This window comes from Rhipicephalus sanguineus, chromosome 3, assembly GCF_013339695.2.
Source record: "Rhipicephalus sanguineus isolate Rsan-2018 chromosome 3, BIME_Rsan_1.4, whole genome shotgun sequence".
Classification (NCBI taxonomy): Eukaryota; Metazoa; Arthropoda; class Arachnida; order Ixodida; family Ixodidae; genus Rhipicephalus; species Rhipicephalus sanguineus.
In genome coordinates, this window is record NC_051178.1 from 211534336 (window position 1) to 211555377 (window position 21042).

General features: G+C 46.9%; 1 protein-coding gene across 8 annotated transcripts in view; it reads left to right on the forward strand.

Moving 5' to 3' along the window:
• Positions 1 to 21042, forward strand: part of LOC119388238 (serine/arginine repetitive matrix protein 2) — an 81686-nt gene that overhangs the window by 20716 nt on the left and 39928 nt on the right. For 7 of the 8 annotated variants that reach the window (XM_049413875.1, XM_049413877.1, XM_049413874.1 and 4 more), the window contains one exon: positions 11492 to 11614. In XM_049413875.1, the coding sequence (XP_049269832.1) occupies positions 11492 to 11614 (123 nt within the window). Of the gene's footprint in view, positions 1 to 11491; positions 11615 to 20351; positions 20555 to 20649; positions 20896 to 21042 lie in introns of those variants that run through there. The other variant, XM_037655912.2, reaches the window with a different exon arrangement.

Below are 21042 nucleotides of genomic sequence, written 5' to 3' on the forward strand. Positions count from 1 at the left end.
AAAGTCAAATTTCCTGTAGTGGAAGTTCCAACTTGTGGGAGGTGTATGTCTTGCACGAATGTTCCTTTTGTCAAATGTGGTGGTATTTCTTGTTTTTTGTTTTTTTTTGCCTGGTGCTCTAAATACTCAAACAGGGGAGACCATAAAATGGTTGGAATAACAACTCTAAATCTGCCTGAAGCACGCTTGTCTAAGACTTGCTACACATGTTTAGGGTGCGTGGTATCCACGATACCCAATTCAAGTAATGAAAATAGTATGCGGAAAGGCAAGCAGAATTTAACGAGGTCCACATACGTGCTTATGCTGTATAGACTGGCAATACGGAAAGGAACCCTCTTGGGGAATGTACTATGAATCACATCGTTGGCTACAGCTGCCAGTAGCAGCGCAGCAGCTAGTGTGCCAAAATGTAATTTTGAAAGCACTGTGCAACAGAATCGCCACAAGGTATGGAGACAAAAAAAGAAGTATGACAGGAAAGCACACACTACCAACCGTTGTATTTTTTCATAGGTGCCAGGAAGCAAGATAAAACTGCAGCAAAGAATATTAACATCACTGATAAATACATATATTGTTTGTAGGTGCATAAATCGAAACTTGGTCTGTGTCACATGATTCATTATAATGGACGATTTTGACATGTCCGAATGCTTAGCAACCTTTATGCAAAACACCCTTGTCAAAATGCACACAGACATTTAAGTATGCATAACCAAAGAATCACTCTGAAGAAGGCCTGTCTTTGCATGAAGGCACCTGTTCATCTCGTTTTGTATGAATTGCTACATGGATCGCATGCGCAAATTGCATAAAAAGGAAGTGTGAGTGGGGAAGCAAGAGACCACCCATTTCATCATTTTCACTGCCTTATCTTGTGGTGTTGTCGTTGTAGGTTTAGGCTTACTTGCTTTGCCTTTTTCTTGCTGTTGTAGTTAATCGGCCTTTACCGGCCCCCGGCGCACACGGCCTTGCCACATGCGCCGAACACCACCGCGGATTCGAGCACTGTGAGCTGCGTGCAGGGCGCCGCGTCCTCGTTCGTCTCGCGCCGTGTACTCTTCGCACTGCTGCGCACGAGAACTCGGCCCATCACCGCGAAGGGATGGCGAGCCCTCGCGCGCAGCGAGGGAGACCCTCTAGGCGACACTCTCCATATTAGTGGTTTATAACTGGGATTTCAGTACGAAGAGATCAACTGTTTTACACCAGAACCAATCGTATGTGACATAATTACACATGACACCAATTAGCTAATACAAATTAGAAACTATATTGATTAGTGGCCGCGAATGGCCGCGAACCTATAAAACCAACAAACAAAGAACCATATTTAGAGAGCCGACGTACCCTTCGGCCAGTGTTCCCGCAATCTCGAACCCCAGAGCAGAAGAAACAGAACAGACATGGGAACACTTGATAGAAACATACGGTGCACGATCGCGAGGCGCTGCCTCGGGACTTCGAGACCGTGGAAGGGAGCGCGCGTCCGCCAAGGCCGGGGCCCCGATGCGACGACGTAACCACCGGCCGGCGACGAAGAACAAAGGATCGGCGCCGGCTGGAGAGGCCAAAACGCATACACACCCTCCGATGTCCCAAGGTGGTCTCTCCGAACCACGTCTCGCGCCCCCGCTTCTCGGGCGAGCGCGAGCAAGGCCCAAATCCCGCCAAAATTAGGCCAATGAGACACAGAGTTAGACTTTTGAGGGGCGGGGTGGCAGCAAAGTGACAGCGATTTATGACCAGCTGCCAACCGGCCGGTCGGGAGGAGACGGAAGCGAGAATTCTCCGAGGGGAAGTGGCGTCGAGCAACTGGTGCGGTGCGGACGCCTGGATTCCCACAATCTATACCGCCTTTTATCTGCGCTATATTGCAGTGATTTCGCTGGAACAGCACTGTGTGCGGAAAAGTAATTTAATCAGCGCAGACAATTTGAAGGCAGCTCAAAATCTCACAACCAGAATTCACACATCTCTCTCCTATCTTCCTCACTGTCCAGTGCCACCATCTTGGCATGGTTCGAAAGCTCAAAGTTTCGCCTTCCCAAACCCACTCTCCTCATATACAATGGCTGCATTGGAAAGTGAGGGGGGGAATATTATAGAGTCGGGTGTTACGAATTTTGCGATGTAACAGAAAAACAGCTGATCTGCCGTTTCTTTGTTGAATAACTATGTGACCGTAAACAGCAGGTAGAACCAACACTCGTTTTGACAAGTGTGAAATACAGTAGACTCTTGTTAAATGGAACCTGAAGGGACCAGGAAAATGTGTTCAGTTTAAAACAGGTGTTTCGTTTACCGAGACATGAAGAGGGGTGCAGAATTCAAGTATGAAATCAATCATATTAGAGGCAGTTGCTCCGTTTAAGCAGCAGTGCTGTTTAAGACATTTCCGTTTACTGAGAGTGTACTTAGAATTGTGTAGTGGTGCACAGAGAGCCAAGCGCAACCCTTATCTGATCATATGTGAGGACAGAGAAAGCTTATTGCGAGGCTCAGACTAGCCGCTGTTCACGCCAGACAGAAAAAAAGTCTGAAAGCATTGTGCAATCGTGTACCGCGTTGGTCGTATAGCGACACCAAAGTAAAGCACAGTGTCGTCGATTCGTGCACTATATGCGGCGACATAATGTTGTGTGGGTGAGAGTGTTCACGATACGTTGGCACTTGTTCCCGTGCCTCTAATTGCATCCACAGGGTTCTTGCGAACTGTTTTGTGGTGCAGAGCGTCTAATGTCACCGCTGGAAAAATGAACTCAATAGGTTTCAATGGCCGACGTAATGGTACAAAGCAAGGTGCCACCGCATTGTTATGCACAGTGGCTGCGTCGCAGAACGATGAACATGGGGCATCATAACGGCAGTAACCGGCATCACCGCGACAGTAAGTTTGGGGTGCAACCATTATACAGTGGAACCTCGTTAATGCATACCTTGTGGGATCTGGGATCGCGGGTTCTCATTATCGCCGGCTCTCAGAGCACACGGAAGACAGCAGACGCGGTCGGTTCAACGAACACATTCAAGTTTATTACACACTGCTTTTACATTCGGCGAGCTCGCCGGCCGAATCTTATTACAATCTAGTCACTCGCTAAAACAATTACACGCGGACAATGAATACTTGGATAACATAGCACACATTCAACAACGTAACACATGAAATACACCATAACATACGACAAGCAATAACCGCGAATGCGGCGTGCGAGGACGCACGACTCACCACTACGAGGGGCCCCGAGGGAAACGAGCCGCGGTATCGTCCCCCAGCGGGACCCCACCGCGGGAAGCTGCCCGTCGACGCCAGCCGCCAAATCCCAAGAGACTTCCTTTTTCCCGCCCGGCGGCCGCGGCGGGCCCGCCCGCTTCTCTCCGGTGGCGCGGCCGTCGCACACGCGCAAACCCCAACGCTCGCGAGCCCAGCGCCACTGCCGCCGACGGCCTATCCGCGAGGCGCGCGTGCGCCACTAGGCGCAGACAACTCCACAGGGGCCGACAGCACCCCCACATCCCCCCAACCTTAATTCAACACATATGCCGAAAAAAAAAACTTGAAAACAAACATCCCCCCAACCTTAATTCAACACATCCCGAAAAAAAGAACTTGAAAACAAACAGCTACACAAGCTCTACGAAAAACAACACATGTGGCCTAAATGTCCCTAAAGAATGTCCGTGCACCGCGACACAGCCGCTGGTCGACACCGCTGGGCCTCAGTCCCGGAACTGCAAAGGCGACGTGGCCGTCGGCGCGAGAGAGCGTCGCTCGCACCGACACGTCCTCCGGTTGTGGGCAACACTCACGAGGGCTCCAGCTTGAAGACCGCCGCGCAGGTCACAGGTATGTCTATTGCCCAAGATATCTCGACCGCATTCCCGGCCAGCGGCGAAGACGACGTGCAGGGGACAGCCAGCCGCGGGTTACGTCAATCCCGCTGCGTACATTCAAAACACTCGACAGAACGATGCCGCAGGACAAAGGGAAGGGAGCCACGGGCGCAGCGCCCACGTAGCAACGGCTAGCAATGATATCGGCGGTGGCAGACGACAAATTTAAGTGAACCAATGTTGCTTTTCTTAATTTGTGCAACACCTCATCGCCACGATCCAACGGGTTGTGTCCCCCGCGCGACAGGCGGCTCCGCAAAGCCTTAGGCCCAACGAGTCGCTCGACAACAACCGGCATCCAAAACGAGCACTCCGCACAGGCGCAGAGGAGGCAGCCGCGAGGAGACATCAGCTCCGTGAGGTGGCCCTACGCGCTCGCTGCACACAGCAGCTTACCGAGCGATCGGCGCCCATCGTCCCGGACGATGTCACGACGCCCCGGCGTCGAGCCGCAATACCAGCAGCAACGACACCCGTGGCCCCTGGCCACCCGGCTACACAAGCCGCGACTCCCAGAGTCAAAGAGACAGAAGAAACTATTTACAGAAACCCGGACCACCTACGAAGCTTCCGTACACGCTCGCTTCGGGCTTGCCTACAATCCACGTACTCTATGCCTCGTTCTCCCCAGAGCCGTATATTCCCTTTGGGAGAGTTCGGCGCTCTTTTGATCTCGCCGCCAGTCTGGCAACAGCGCGCTTCCGCGCCGCCGACGCCACTTCGTGCCGAGGTTTCTCGTGATGCTGTACCCGTGACGTCGCTGTCGGCATTTATGCTTCCTCTGTGACCGACCTGGTGTGTCTTTGCTGCTGTTCGTGCACGTGTCGGCTGCGTGGAACATCGTGGACCTACACGGACGTCGCAATGGGGGCTTGCAGCGCAGTAGCCCGCGGCGGCGGGAGTTGGCGACGCTAGGGTTTGTCACGTTACGTTGACGCGAAAACAGAGCACTCTATACTCCCACTTGCGCGACGCACTACGTCGCCTTGACGCATGCGCAATTGAGCGCACTTGGCGTCCCTTCTTCACGTAGAGACACAGACGCACTTCAGTCTGGATAACGTCGCCGGCGTGGAATGCAGCATGTCGCATCTCGCGCCGGCTGCAGCCGGGGCGCGTTGACGGACGCTGGGCGCGTCATTCGCATCGCGCGTTGGCCTATAGAGTGCTGCACGTTTGTTAGCGTAGCGTCACTGTGCCGAGCGTGCGCGCGCGTCGACGTTACGCTGCAGTATATCAGCCCCTTAACTCGCTGAAGAAAGGATTCGCCAGAGACGGAGCGTTGCGGGCGCACGCCAACGCGAGCTTACAGTGCCGCGGCACAAAATGGCTGGCGGACAGCGCCGCCGCTAAATTTGGATGGTTGGTTGGCTCCGCCCCTCCGCCGAACTCTCCGAAGGAATATACGGCTCTGGTTCTCCCATGATGCGGACCACATGGCTCGTACCGAAAACTCAACGACGTTTTTTTTTTTTTAAAATAAAATGAACTTCCGTACAGAAAAAAAAAAGAAAAAGAACTCTTAGTGTGCCGACGCGTTCAAACATGCCACAACAACCAATCTCCCCACTTGCAAACAGCAAAAAAAAAAAAACTAGTGGGCCCACAAGTTCAAACATGCCACAACAACCGATCTCCTCGCTCTCAAGAAAGCACGCCGCCATTTTGCGATGACAATCCCCCCCTAGGCCTACTCTAACCCGGCTCACACAAAGGATGCCCCGAACCGCGAAAACTGTCGTCCGATGCCCCAAGAGCCTCCACGTTGGGCAGCCAGTGTGGGATCTGGGATCGCGGGTTCTCATTATCGCCGGCTCTCAGAGCACACGGAAGACAGCAGACGCGGTCAGTTCAACGAACACATTCAAGTTTATTACACACTGCTTTTACATTCGGCGAGCTCGCCGGCCGAATCTTATTACAATCTAGTCACTCGCTAAAACAATTACACGCGGACAATGAATACTTGGATAACATAGCACACATTCAACAACGTAACACATGAAATACACCATAACATACGACAAGCAATAACCGCGAATGCGGCGTGCGAGGACGCACGACTCACCACTACGAGGGGCCCCGAGGGAAACGAGCCGCGGTATCATCCCCCAGCGGGACCCCACCGCGGGAAGCCGCCCGTCGACGCCAGCCGCCAAATCCCAATAGACTTCCTTTTTCCCGCCCGGCGGCCGCGGCGGGCCCGCCCGCTTCTCTCCGGTGGCGCGGCCGTCGCTCACGCGCAAACCCCAACGCTCGCGAGCCCAGCGCCACTGCCGCCGACGGCCTATCCGCGAGGCGCGCGTGCGCCACTAGGCGCAGACAACTCCACAGGGGCCGACAGCACCCCCACAACCTGCAGGGAACGCTGCACAACTACGCACTAAGTGGTAGTACGCATTAACCACCAAGTAAAAATTTGCATCTCCTCGCGTACGCCATCGCCGCCAGCAAAGAAATAAATACAGTGCCACAGCAAATATTGCCCAAAGTACCCACTGCAAAGCCTATTCTTTCTTTTTGCCAAAGTGGAGAAAAGATTCTGGTACTCTCGCACGACCGTCCAATAGTGCCGATAGCATGCAGTGGCGACACCAAGGAGCATTTCGGAACTGTTACAGGGTCCGGTATACGCAGTGACCGACATAGTGACAGAACGGACAGTGTCGGCTTTCCGCGATGTGTGGGCATCTGTACCGCGATCCGCTACTAAACGAGAACTGACACAGTTCCAGTGAAATGCGGTATGGCTGCGTGGAGCCGGTCATCTCCTGTCTAGTGTCAGCATGTCGCCTTCTCGGCTCACACCGTCTCTGCTGGGCCGCTTGCTGTACCGCATGCACGCATTTGTCGTGGGAGTGCCCTTCGTACCCACTTCGCTCCAGACCGTGCACAGATGCGGCGAGTAGCTTGTTCGGTTAATGCGGCGATGACGAGCTTCCAGCAAGCGATGCGCACTTCGCGGCGCTCTAGTGGTGTCCTGGCAGCGTTTGGGTGGTTGCCCAATAAAAGCGTGCAGTATGGTTACAACAGCTCTACGCTTGCTGTACCGTACGCGTGCGTTTAGCGTGACAGTGTCAATGCAAAGAGGTTTCTCGTCGCGCACGACCACCAACGCTCAACTCCGCAACAGCGAGCTGCTTTCGTTTCTACAAAGTGGTGCGCGCTTGAACATGGCCCCGCACAACAAGGCGGCAGCGATCGGCGGCCCAGTGCGTTCAGGTTTCTGCCTATTAAAAGCGTGCAGTAGGCTTAAGTGCTGCGCTGCACGCGTTCCCGAACAGATATCTGAAGATACCTACGTATTGGGATAAGGTTGTCGGCGATGAGTCATGCTGGCGCGTTCGTCGGTGGCCGCTGCCTCACCTTCGTTCTTTCCCGATGTGTACCCGCGTCGCCGCTGTCGCGCTGAAGTCAGAATCAGTGATCGACCGATCTACGCACTTCTCGAAAAGATGGAAAACCTTTGGCGGCACACTGTGGCCAATCTAACCAATTTTCTTTCCGAATGAATTTCACTTGGCTGTACTGTAAACCCACCCCTTATGTAATAGTAAAAGCTCGTTAATTTGACTCTCGTTAATTCGGAAAATCGGTTAATTCGGACACGTCATCTGGTCCCTGTAAATATACGCATCACTCTATGAGACTGGGCGCTCGTTATTTCGGACAGATTTGACCGCAAATCGGATAATTCGGTGACTTTCGGGCCGCTGGCGAGGCTAGAAAACGAAAAAAGAACAATTCGGAACAAAAGTGAAGCTCAAACGCAACATCGCCATGGACATCAATTATCGACTTGGCTTGGATTGAGACTGGTTGAACGCCTTTTTTTCGCGTGTGGGTTTTGTTAAAGTCCCTAGATTTTTCCCTGTTCTTTCTTAAGTACCGACAACCATTGAAGCGCCGGCGACGAATCTCATTGGCTAACGCTCGTTTTCGGTAGCCATGTTCTTTCTAACTCTTTTCCAGCACCTGGTGAAACGCGTCCCCCATTCACTAATGACAGGGGGTTGACGGGAGGAGAAAGGCGCGTCGCGGTAGCATATTGTCCGCTGAAAGGTGCGTGGCTAATGTACTTAGACGCACATGGCTTTGTAAATCTTCCAAGTTAGGAAGAAAATGGCGTCGGACGCCAGCTGCGCGTGAGAGAGGGCCGGGAAAGGAGGCAGGTGTCAGTACTTAAGTAAAAGCGAAAAATCTAGGGACTTTAGGTTTTGTTGCTTTGTTCCCGTTGGTGTGCTGCATCATTGATCGCGATTTATCGAGGAACGTTTCAGTACAGCTCCTTTAGCTTGATCGTTGCTGGTGCTTTTGTGCTGACTTCTCGTGCGACCGCACTCTCCGCCGATGGCAACGCCGGCGAAGCGGCCCAAGTACGAGGCCAAGGACTTCACCACCCAAAGTAGAAATTTTGCGTGCTCTGAATAACGGGCTCTCCCGACAAGAAATGATGAAGAGTGATGAAAGGGGATCCTTCAATCGGCGGCAAGAAGCAAGGAACGAGTAACCGTACTTTTATCCCCCAACGTGACGGGAACAGAGCGCTTGCCGCTTCTCGTTATCGGAAAGGTTCAAAAGCCACGCTGCTTTAAGAACATCAACAATCTTTCCGTGGATTACCGTGCCAACCGAAAAGCGTGGATGACAGGTGAAACTTTTGCGGTACTGCAGACATCATGCGAGCTGCTGAGCACCTTGAAAGGCTCAGAAAAATTGTGTCCGCGCGAATTTCTGCTCCGAAAACAGACAAGCATCCGTGATTACATAATTCGGACATTCGGTTAATTCGGACATTTTTTCCAGGTCCCTAGAAATCCGAATTAACAAGCTTTTACTGTACCCCCTTGAGGGGTCTTTAAGGAAATGATGTGATGTGATGTGATCGCGTCGGGAAGTTCAGCGGCGCAGTAAAATATTGTGGCACAAAAAGTTATCGTGGTACGCAGGGTACGCACTTACCGGTAAGCGTAGAATGAAGCACTATGGCTTAAGCGGTCAGCGAATGCATTAGGCTCTATGAGACTTGGTCGGGGATTCGTCGCAACTACGTTTTAACCGTTAGTACACTTAAAACGGGTATGTATTAACGAGGTTTGACTGTACAATGGTAACAAATTTTGGCGACAGAATTCGGGGTGCGATCATTATGCAAGTAAATCAGTGCAGCAACCAAGCAAGGCTTCATTCATACGTCGCTCATGTCAGTTACTCCCAGGTGGTGTGGATCAGGAAGCGTGGTGCGAGGTAATGACAAAGTAAACAAATACGCAACACACGCGACAACTGCGCTGCCAAAACCACATCACCGCAGGGCCAAGGTGCAGTTTTGTAGTGCGAAGAACCGGTTGATGAGTCAGTTCTACGTGATGCCGCCCATGGGCAACATTACGGCACTTAGTGGGTGAAGAGGACTGGTCAGGTACAGAAGAGGGGCACTGGAATAGTTTTTCAAAATGGAGAATCTGCGAGGCCTGAAGCGCTGTGATATTCGCAAAACGTGATAGCCACATTTGCCACCATTGAGTGAGCTTGTTTGGGATGTTAAAAAAAGATAATAAAATCAGAGCCTGTTTACTGGCCCTTTGATTACACACGTGTGCATGTGCCGTATAACTACGAGTATTAGTACGATTGTTGACGTCTGAAAAATTTACTGGCTGTATACGACATTGCTGCGGTCCGGGAATTGATAACATACAGCAGTTTTCTTTTTTTTTATTTTCCCCCTCGCCCCTAGTTTATGAATTTCCCAAATTTCAAGGTCACTGGGTTGGCAGGTATGCCTTTGAGAGGCACTGCAGATGTTCAAGGGACACTAGAGAGAAAAGTGGTTTTTCTCATATTAGCAAATTACTCTTCCACAATTCCAAAATTACCACGCTTTCCACGAGAAGGCGTTTGGTAAATGAAAAAATGTGCAAAAAGAACATAAGGGTGGTGATGCCACTTCGAAATTCCTGCACCACACGTCATGACGTCATAGATTTTGATGGCATCTACTTGGGCCTACATAGTTCCTAATCATTAAAAATGAACTATATTGTCCTCTGAGGGGGCCATAGACTTAACATACCAAGTTTCAGGAAATTTCATTGAGCCAATTTGTCGAAATACGAAAACTACACAATCCGTGACGTCGTGTGTGGCTATCTCTGCACGAAATTTAGAAATGAAACTTTGACCTTGATTTTCTCCTATAAACCTATGATGGCGCAATTAACGACATTGGAGTTCTCAGAGGACAGTTCATCAATCTAAACAGATTCATTGTTTCACTTGAGTGTCCCTTTAATGGAGATGTCGTATTTGCACTGTGCAGTAGACCACATTAACCAGACTGCTTTTGTTGAAGTAGCAGAGCTCATGTGCATGAGTTAGTACTTTTTAAGTGTACCATTGGCTAAAATGTGGGAGACGAGTGTATTCGCTGGCCGCCTGAGCCGTACTAGTTCGATGTGTAAAGGTTAACTGCTGCCCCTGAATTGCGGTGAGGCTGACCATGCATGTTATGCGAAAGGCCTTCTACCTCTTCATGAAATGCACACTGGTCTACTAAAGCTGTATTCACACGACGGACGAAATAGCGATTCGAGCCTGCGGATTACGTACTACGTCACCGTACGTCAGCCGTTCCCACATTCCCGCTTCGGTCTGCGCGGAGTGATTCATGAAACGACGGAGGCCCAAATCACAGTTGGGATCCTCGGGGATCAATGCCGAAATCCTCGCTTGTAGTGTGAATTCTCCCCTGTCGTGTGAATGCTGGCAGCGGAGAGATCCGAATCACCTCACATGTCATGTGACTGATCCGTCCGCGATCACGTTCGTCGTGGGAATACAGCTTTATGATTTTGACTTTGACGTCTGTGCATGACCCCTTTTGTGCTAACCATGGGAAAGCACACAGGCGTCGTATGACGGGCACCCACAAACATGCCAGTGCAACTTATCACCTTATAGACATAGCGCGCTCACATGGCAGCGCCACCACACTCCGGATATGCAACATCTCTGCGGCCAGGTTGACGGTCTCTTCCCAGTGTGTAGGTCGAAGTTGTGTGCGGGAACACTGGCATGTGACGATAGCACTGTCAAATGAGCCCTGCTTGTTTTGCGGCTCTGTATGTGTAAGCATTGTTCACGAGTACTTTAACTGAAGTAGTTTTGTTCGTGGAGGTGATGTAAACATCACATACTTTTAAATGTACATGACGTCCGTATACTTTGCAATACTAGTGTTTTGTCAAGCTTGCCGAGACTTTCCATGTCAAAAATATTGTGATAACATTGCCTGTACTTTATTATTTAAATATGACTGAAAGTAATGTTCACCTGTTGAATTTCTGTTTCAGTGCACGTGAAATTCTTATAATCTTGAATGTGAAATTGAGAATGTTACAAAAACCACTTGGCATGATATTTGTATGTATGGGATGGACCTTATGCTACTATAAGTAATAAGAATGCAAGATACTTGTACGTCCGAGCCATTCACTTAAGTCAAGGGCGTAAGTTTTCCAGCTGAGCAGTCCCTGTGTAATGTGCGCTGAGTAGGTTAAACTGTGGCCTGGCGACAATTTGTTTGCAGTGCCTGAAGAAAGGCGACACAGTGATTGGCCAAGTGAGCGGCAAGCAGGAGAATGGCCTCTTTGTCACCGTGGTCTGCATGGATGGAGGTCTGCGCCGCGAGATTCACGATCTCGCCATTAAGGTGAGTCACTCTTTCGTGGCCATCTTGCTTGTTGTGGCATACTGTTGACACGAAAGTGCTTTTTTTTCCCCCTCCTAGAAGCAGTTGGAATGAAACAAACCACACTTACAAAATACACTTTGCTAGTTGGTTGCACATCTTGAAACAAAGCGGCACTAAAGGCTCACTCCCATATTTTGGAACAATCCTCAACTCAGCGTTTTCTCAAGAACGGCAGCATGTCTTGACTGAAATGGTCACTGCTTTTCAATGCGGCTATTCCTGTGAAAATTTTTAACCAGTTGCGCTCAGCTTCTGCTTTAGTACTGACGTGAATATTCATATCTTGAGCAACACCCTTCCCACATAGAAATTGCTGAGGGGTGTTACTGCAACAATCTATGTTCAGCAGAAGTGCAACATTGTGCTCCTCTCAGTGAAATTGCAGAGCTTAGAAGTGAAAGCCTAGTTGAGTTGATGAAGAGCCACACAAAAAGACAAAAATGAAATGTTGACACTTGACCAACAACTGCTTCATTGCCATGTTTGTCATTGCCGACAGTTTGCTAATTAAGGAACAAATTGCATTTTTCCATGAACTCTTGAACATGTGCAGTTTATGCATTCATTTAAAGCTCAACTTGACCGTAGTGTGTCATCTTATTTCTGATGTTTATACATACAGTAAAAAACCTTGTAACTCAGAGTTTTTAGAAGCGTAAAAAAAAGTGAGAAAGATTGAAAAGGGACACTAAAGAGAAAAACGATTTTTCTCATATTAGTAAATTATTCCTTCATAATTCCAAAATCACAACGCTTGCCGCGAGAAGACACTTGGTAAACAAGGAAACACTCGGAAAGAAAATGCGGGTGGCGACGCCACCTTGAAATACCCGCACCAAATGTCGTGATGTCATAGATTTTGACTGCATCTACTAGGTCCCAAATAGTAGTTGCTAATCAGTAAAAATGATGTACACTGTCTTCTGAGGGGGCCATAGACTTAACATACCATTGTAAGGAAATTTCGTTGAGCCAATTTCATCAAAATACGAAAAACACATTATGAAATTCATGACGTCATGTGCAGTGATTTCGGCACGAAATTTAAAGATGACACTTTGACTTTGATTTTCTCCTCTATTAATAAACCTCTGATGGTGAAATTAATGACACTAGAGTTCTGAGAGTGTAATTTATCAATGTAAACCGATGCACTGTTCCACTTTAGTGTCCCTTCAATATCGCCTGTTGTCCGCAGTTAGGTCACATGGAGTGTTTCTAAATAGCACCAGTAATATTCTCTTTCAATAACTTTCACATGTATGGCAGCAGACATGTTTGTGTCTATTGGCAGCAGGGTTCCCAGCACCATTTCTAATGATATATTGCAATATTAGGCTGTGAGCGCCCGCTGTTTACTCACGAGGCCTACAAACAGTGTGCTTGCATGCCTGTCAAATCTGTAAAAGTGCATATAAGCAGTGCGACGCCTTGTACCATCTCACCCCTGAAGGAAGAGTCAGTTGGGCTTAGAAAGGTACTGATGTAAAAATAAATTTGTTAGTCTTCTCAGTTTCCCCCAACTGGGCAGATATCTATTGAATGTTTACCTTTGATTCTAAATGTCGAGCAGTGATACTAGAAGTAAGTTGAAGCTGTTTTCATTTTTGATTTCAACCAACTTCTGCACAAATTTTCTCAGAAACAATGTCACTTGGGATCAAACTAACTGAAGAGATTACATTACCAGTCAAATTAATGTATGTATGCTCTGTTTGAAACTTTTTTAGAAAAAAGGTAGAAAAACTGTGCATTACTAGGGAAATCAACATATCACAATAAGCCGGAATGGAATTGCATCTCATTCCAGATTATTGTGATATGCTGATTTGCATTTTAATTCTCACATTTTAGAAAAAGAAATCTAGCTCCTGGGAAGGCTCATGAAATTTTTAATTGTTTTAACCACATATTGTACCAGAAAAATAATCGCATATTTGGACTAATCGCATAAATACATGTGAGCCGTGAAAGTTCCATAAAAATTTGCTAAAATATAGACGTATCCAAATTGGGTCCCCCCCCCCCCATAAATAACATGTGATGACTCCAGAGGTGCCTCCTCTCCTTTCATACCCATATACAGCTGTTAGTTGGAACTTAGTTGGATTAAATCTCTGCAGAGCTTTTGCTGTATACATTGCTGTTCTGTCGCAGCTTCATATCTTAATAATTTTTCGTTCTGTTCACAATAATGGTGATGCTTAAGAAAGCAGACTTTGTGGTTCTTTTCTTGTTTGTTTTTGTAAGGCACTCGTCACTATAAGACGCACCTAATTCACATTGTCAGAGAGAGAAAAAAATGACTTCCTTACTGTGCACTCGTCCACACTTTCAAAAACATTTTGTGCTTATGCCACTTGTGCACAAAAAAAGTCTGCAAAACTGCAAAGGTATGTAGTGCGTTTCAATTATCCCTCCTTTCAGAGAACAAGTGGCCACAACTTTCTTTTTAGTGGCACCTTCTGAACTCATCATCACACTAAACACTGCAAGTTTGCAGCATAGCCATTAACCTTTTGCCCCTTTACGCTTGCATCAGACAGAGGTTTGCATGCCTTGCATAGGAGCTTTTAGAAGATTAAGATAAATTAGCCAAGCTTTTTAAAGTGCAAAAGAGCAGCTTTTAATGCATGTGGCACCTATTGATTCTGAATACAGGCAGAAAAAATTGGCCACATATCTGCGTGCTTCGCTGCAAATGTCGTCGAAAGATGATAGTCATTTGCCGGCCCTCTCAGCGCAGCCTAAGAAACACTAGGGTCTTTAGAATTATGTATCTATGTATTTTCTAGTAAAGGAACACACTATCTAATACTTACGCATTGATGTTGTGCCTCAGATATGCTACCAGTTCAAGATGGCTGGGCATTCAGCAAGTGCTTAAACTTTGGCCGGGTGACTGAATCGTGTGGCAGACAGAAAGACAGACAGACAGACCAAAATTTCTGCGTTTAAGTTCCCCAAGAAAGACTATCATCTTTAAAAACCAGCAGCGCAGCAATGGATATAGTGACGCTTATCCTCCATTTTCTAATGCGGATTATGTTAAAGGGGCTGTGAAACACTTTGGGCAACGTTTCCTCAAAAATTTTTCGAATCCAAGTGCGAGTGGATTCTCAAAATATTAATTGCATGTCCAGGTAGTCCTCAATATCTTTTTGACCACACTAACAGGCTGGAAGCTACACAGGTTGTTAAGCAGGCAAGGCCCCACTGAGAAGTAGATGCTGCGCACCATGGCCTTATGCGTTTACTTTTGTTATTTGAACATGTTTGCTTGTTCACGCATGTGCAGTGCCTTCTACGCATGCTTGGGTTACTTAGGCTCTATTTGAGCATGTATTCAATACTATGCTAAATGTTGAGCCATGCTCTCTAGAAACACAGTGCATGCTATACAGCACAGCTGCTTTGGGGCACATGTTCAGACGTGTTTGGGACCGGGGGGTTTTTGTAATTCCTGCATGACATAGAACTGATGCAAGAACTAAGGTTAATTTAGTGTGGTTTTCTAATAGCTCATCTGTTTATAATTTGCTCATTTTTTCTGTTTGCTCATTGCTCAAACAGAAACCTGTTTGCTCATTTGTTGTCTTGTACGGGAGAGCTGTTCCGTGATGTAGACAACTGTGCAAAAATAAAATTAATGTGATACTGTGTGGGCCTGTATTGTATGAAACTGATCACAGCCACTACACCATTTTTATACACTTGCTCATCTTAAAATGCAGCTTATTAGCTATTCAAAGCACTTGCAAATATTAATGCCAGAGCACTACGTTCGCACAAACACTGTCATGGACATATAAATGTTGCACTGTTTGCTTATGAAGTTGAGTCATAAACTAGCCGAATTGGCTGCCCCACTAGACGATTTGTTTGTGCTTCTTCTGGAATGTATCCAACCAAAACATCTTGGTTGCTCCAAGTGATACTGCATGTGATACTGCTGGGACCCAATGTCGTAACATAGCAAGTTTCAGAAAATCTCATTGAACCAATATGGCCAAAATATGCAAATAGGCGTTGAAATTCGTGATGTCACACTTAGGTTCATGTGCTAGTTTCAGCACGAAATTCAAACTTGAAACATGCACCTTCATTTCTTCTTCTAATAATTAACCTATGATGGCAAAATTAATGACAACAGAGTTCTGAAAGAATAATTTATGTCTAAACTGATTTAATGTTTCAGAATAATGTCCCTTTAAGTAGAGCGCTTAAAGTAGTAAAGGTGCATTAAATTTTGCACATTGCATTACAAAACATTGAACAGTGCTTACTTCATGATAACTAATGCAATCGTTGCTGCAATGTTTACGAGGATGTAACGTAGTGATCCAAATATTTGGGTGTCAGGGCAGCACAAGTGAACATAAATTGGACACTGTGCATTTTATGCACAGTGTCCAAGAAGCCTGAAAGGCTCTTCTGCAGACAGTTGGCACCAAGCCTTGCAGTGGCTTTGTAACAGCTGTCTCATGACAACATTTCACTTTGGACATTTTGACAACATGTCAACATTTCACATTTTTAACGTTATATTTATCCAGTCACAGGCCTGCACTCTCTGTCATCATTTCTGCCTGCAATAGTTCTGGCGAGCAGCACTATGCGATGATGCGGTGGGCAGTGATGAAACATTGATTGATATCGTTGCTTCAACCTATGCTGAAATTATCCCCAGCAATCAGTCTACTCAACACACAAATAAAAAATATAGGTGCTTCAAAAGGTTTGAGGAACCCCTTAATCTTTGAGAAAGACCCACGGTGTGTGCGCCGAGATTTTTCCATTTACCGTATATTGCCGATTGTAAGTCGACTCCGATTATAAATCAGCCCCCCAACTTGCAACCCCTTCTAGGGGAAAAAAAAGTTGACTCCTAACACAGCCCCATGCTGCGGCCATAGCTCACCAATAAGTTTTGCAAAAGAGGGAGTGATGCAAAGAAACATTTATTTGCCCGTGAAACATTGCTTACGACTCGTCATCGCTTGAGAGAAGGACGCAGTCACGGTCATTGCCATCGTGTGAGCCACTGCTGCTGCTCGCTGTCGGAACGGGTGCCGGTGGTACTGAGATGCCGCACGTGGAAAACGCCGTGTGGACCGTGTCGGTTGGCAGTCCATACCAGGCATCGTTGACAGTATGTGCTTTTGCTTCAATATCATCGTAACAAACACTCAGGCTCTTGCTTCTCTGGTCGTGAACCCAATCTCGAGCCGCCTCCTCAACGGCAGGGTATCGTCCAGACTTTGGTCCGCGAAAGGAACGGCGTGTAGCAGCGCAAGCGAAGATCTGGGTCCTTTGTTTTCTCCATTCCCTCACGCACTTTTCTGACATATCAAACTTGCGCCCTGCTTCAACGTTGCCTTCCGACTCTACGTAGAGGATCCTTGCCTCTTGAAAGCAGCGCTGTACTGTTGCCGGCGTAGCGGTGGCATCTTGGCGTCCGTTTGGCAGCGTCGCAAATAGCACACACCACTGCTCGCAAGCGAAGCAAAATGCAGAAATGGCGAACAGGCGTGAGTGCAAAAAGACGCGAAGACGCTTGTGGCAGCTTGTGGGCGCATGTGACTGGTCATGTGGTTTAGTTCCCCGCGAAGTGTTGTCAGGTTTTTTGTGGAACGCCGATGGTTTGTCAACGAATCGTTTCTATTGTATGAAAACGAAACTGCAGGGCGCATCGCAAGATAAATTCCTCTTTTTTTCATAGAGCATCGTTCGCCCTCTATCAAAGGTTTGAAATGCTGCTTTCGGGACCATGTTTCCCAAGCAGTTCGCATTAATGCCACGCGGCGGTGATTTTTAAATGCGCTCCGTAGTTTCGCCTCGCGCGGTTTCGCTATAGTTTCGCGATCGTCGTGGCTGGCAGATCGCAAAAATGTCCGACTCCGGAAGCGGCGCGCACGCATTGGGAGATAGCTCTTGCCGCGACTCTGCTGATGTTATCGATGCGTCGAATAGCAGGAAGTCCGAGGACGACGACCTTTCGTTGGACCCCAGAGATAAGTCGATTTTACGATTCCGCGTATAGGTCGACTTTGATTATAGGTCAACCCCCGAACTTTGGAAGGTCATTTTATGGAAAAAACGTCAACTTATAATTGGCAATATACGGTAGGTTTGCGAGGGTGGTTTGTAAAATCAGATTAGAAGTTTTGCAACCTTAGGGACACTTCTGAGTTAACATTGTTTATTGGCCGAATTTTTTTGCCAGCAGGTGAAGATGTTGGTAATCGACATAGAGGGCACGTTCCCACATGGTTCATGGTAAAGCTGCACTAGTGTCCATGTGGCAGTTTTGATGCAGGCTGGTTTGCTACCACACCGTTCTTGCATTATCCAGAAAAAAAATGTGCACCCTGTGTGAGGGGCTCCGCTCCAGGCCACTAGTGGCGTGGCAGCCATTGCAAGCTTTTAAGCTCATTATTGTGATCAGTATTTCAAGGACCATTATGCAGCACAAGTGGCTTGCAAAATTTTGTGCAAGAAAAATAGTGTTTGACATTTCCTTTGCACGTGGAAGTTGTTATGGCATGTTCACCCACCTTATGGTGGGCAGAGCAGTGTAGGACCAAAAGAAAGCATCCCTTGTCTATGTATTGCAAGTCCTTTGGTAAAGAATGAAATCAATAATACAATTAACCATAAAAACGTGAACGGTGCAAACTTGCATGGTGACAGTGCAAATACATTGGTCATTTGCTCATTTGTATGGCTATGTTCATGCAACTGGTGCTTGAATATCTGTTCATATTTTTGTGGTGACATATTCATGGCACAGCATGATAGCAAACGAGATGGCTACAAGTGCATATAGCGTTATTTCAGCTTCTAAAACACAGATTTCAGACTTGCATGTTCATTCAACACAACTTAGAACTTCTGGTATACAGTAATGTAAACGCTCAGCAGCCAAGTTTAAAGCGCAACTGCAAAATTTTAGGCTATGTAAAAAAAATCTAGTTTCAGTTAGTATAGTTACAGAGGAGCCCCTGTGGAAGATTTGACATTTGGAATCCAGTGCAATTTTGATTATACATCCTTCGGTTATGCATTGACCTGCATTTTATGGCAAATCTGTTTGGTTCCGGAAAAAGCCCCATAGAAATAATTGACTAAAAAACCTTGATTATACAATGCAATTTTGCGCCAACTCCACCTTATGTGATGCCTCTCTGGTACCGTTCAAGATATAATAAACATATTTACTCGAATTTAATGGTCACTCATGCTTTGTGGTTTCAAGGTAAAAATTCATGGGAGTGTAATGATACCAGCTTTTATGTGCCCCCATATTGACAATTAAGAGAGACAGACCAATACAACGTGCCTTCATAGAATGGGAAATTTATTCTCCTGGCAGTTCATTTTCTCCAATAATCCGGTTTACGAGGCTTTAAGATTGAATATGGAGACTCCTCAATCACGTGTGTACTCTAGGGGTGTTAGCTAGACAAGCTCGATCTACACAGAGTTGCTTGAGATTGTCAGCAAGGTAGTGTTTAAGGTCCGGATATTTTCCTGTTTTTGGCTCGTTAAAAAACTTTTTCTGGTCAATATGCAACTGAAGAATTCCTCACTTCGTTTATGCTTCTCACGGTCACAAGCCTCAAGCACACAAAAACACATCGATCCAGCTATCTTCAGCATGCAGAACAACTTTCCCTTGACATGAGCTTTCACAATGAAAGTGGCACATCACCAATTGCACTTCATTTGAAATACATACAATGCGCACAGGTCACAGTCACGCATAAAATGAATCTACGCAAACTCTCAAAAAACTTGCTTCATCCCCATTTTGTGATGGCAATGACAATGTATGCGACACCACTGACGAGAGGTTGTTGCCAACTTGGTTTTGGTTTTATTATCGTTCTTGATCCTGGATGCACAAGCAATTTTTAGGCTCGTTTTGTCAGACGTGCACATTTGATTTGATTTTTTTAAAGCTTAGAATGAAGGTTTGCTGATCCCTCCTCAAATTAATTGATTGGCTGTCATTTACTGAAATAATTTAATCTACCTTCCTTGGAGCACTGTAGGTTCATGCAGGGGGCATTTTCAGGTGATTTGTAACAGTTTTTCGGGCAAGACTGAGCATTACTGCCTAAATTCTTAGTTTTTCGATTATACGACGGTTTTGTGTAGTCCCCTCAAAGTCATATAATCGGGGTTCCAGTGTGCTGTGAAAATACCACAAAAAAAAATCTCCGAACAGAAAAGGTAAAAAAATGCTGCAGTTACCACTTCCTAGAAGTGTTTAGAAGGTGGAGACTAAAAGGCAGGACTAGAAGCAGCTATATATGTGCTTACCAAGAGAGGGATGGGCGAACAAAAAGAAAATATAGTCTGTACTTTCAGTTTGACTTTGAACTGGACAGTGTGGACGGCACTGTCAGTTGTGCAATCACTGGTTGCTGTTAATGTATCAGACCTCTGTGGTAAGCTGCAAGTTTTCCTTTTACATACCAAAGAGCTTACTGTGGTTGAACAGTGGCTGTCGTGGGCTTGAGCTAACACTTCTTCAAGGGAAATGGTCTGCCTTTGCCCTGGTCAAAACATTGGCTTCTGCTGCTCGACTGCGTGTTTAACCACTCCTGTTTTTGTCACTGCGACTGTGACATACTTTCATTCAGTGTCCTTGCTTTCCTTTATTAATAATTCTGCTTTTCTCATCTAGGGAGGGGAGGACATTCATCATAGGTAATCGCCACACCAAAGGAGTGGTAGATGTCACTTGCTTGATTTGAATGCCCTTGTAAAGGACCGGGTCTGGTACTCAATCCTCACGAGACAAAAAACAGAGAGGGCAATGTGAAAGCAAAACGAAAGCGTGTTTGTCGAAGTTTCTGTGCAGTGTGTGCACGTGTGCTGACAGCACATGTGAGTATTTTCTACCCCCCACCCAGCGCTCATGCCCTCTTGTTGATGATTTTTGCCATTGTCTCCAGTGTGTGTCCTCTTGACGCTGTTTCTAGGGCACAGCAGCAAGCCTGGCTATGTGAGCAAGCGAAAAAAACAAAATGCTCTCCCTTCGAGGTCTTGTGTTGGTTAAAGAGAGTGCGAGAAAAGGACTATCATGTTATGCCACACCTGCTTCTTCTGGCCAACATTCTTCTGCAAGACATGTGCCCCCCCCTATGATGGGCTTGGGACGAATGTAACACATGGCGGTGCCTGCCCCCCTTGCCCATGAAAATGTGCACCTGAGATCCTTGCCGAGGGTGAAGATTCCTGCTTGATTCACATTTTTTTTTCTCTTTTCTGCTCTCTATGTGCGGCTCATGGCTGTGCCTCTTGTGTGTGCAGCCATTAGCTGTTCGGATTCTGTGCCAGATAAGGAGAACTGTAATTAGGCTTTAGTGTGCTGT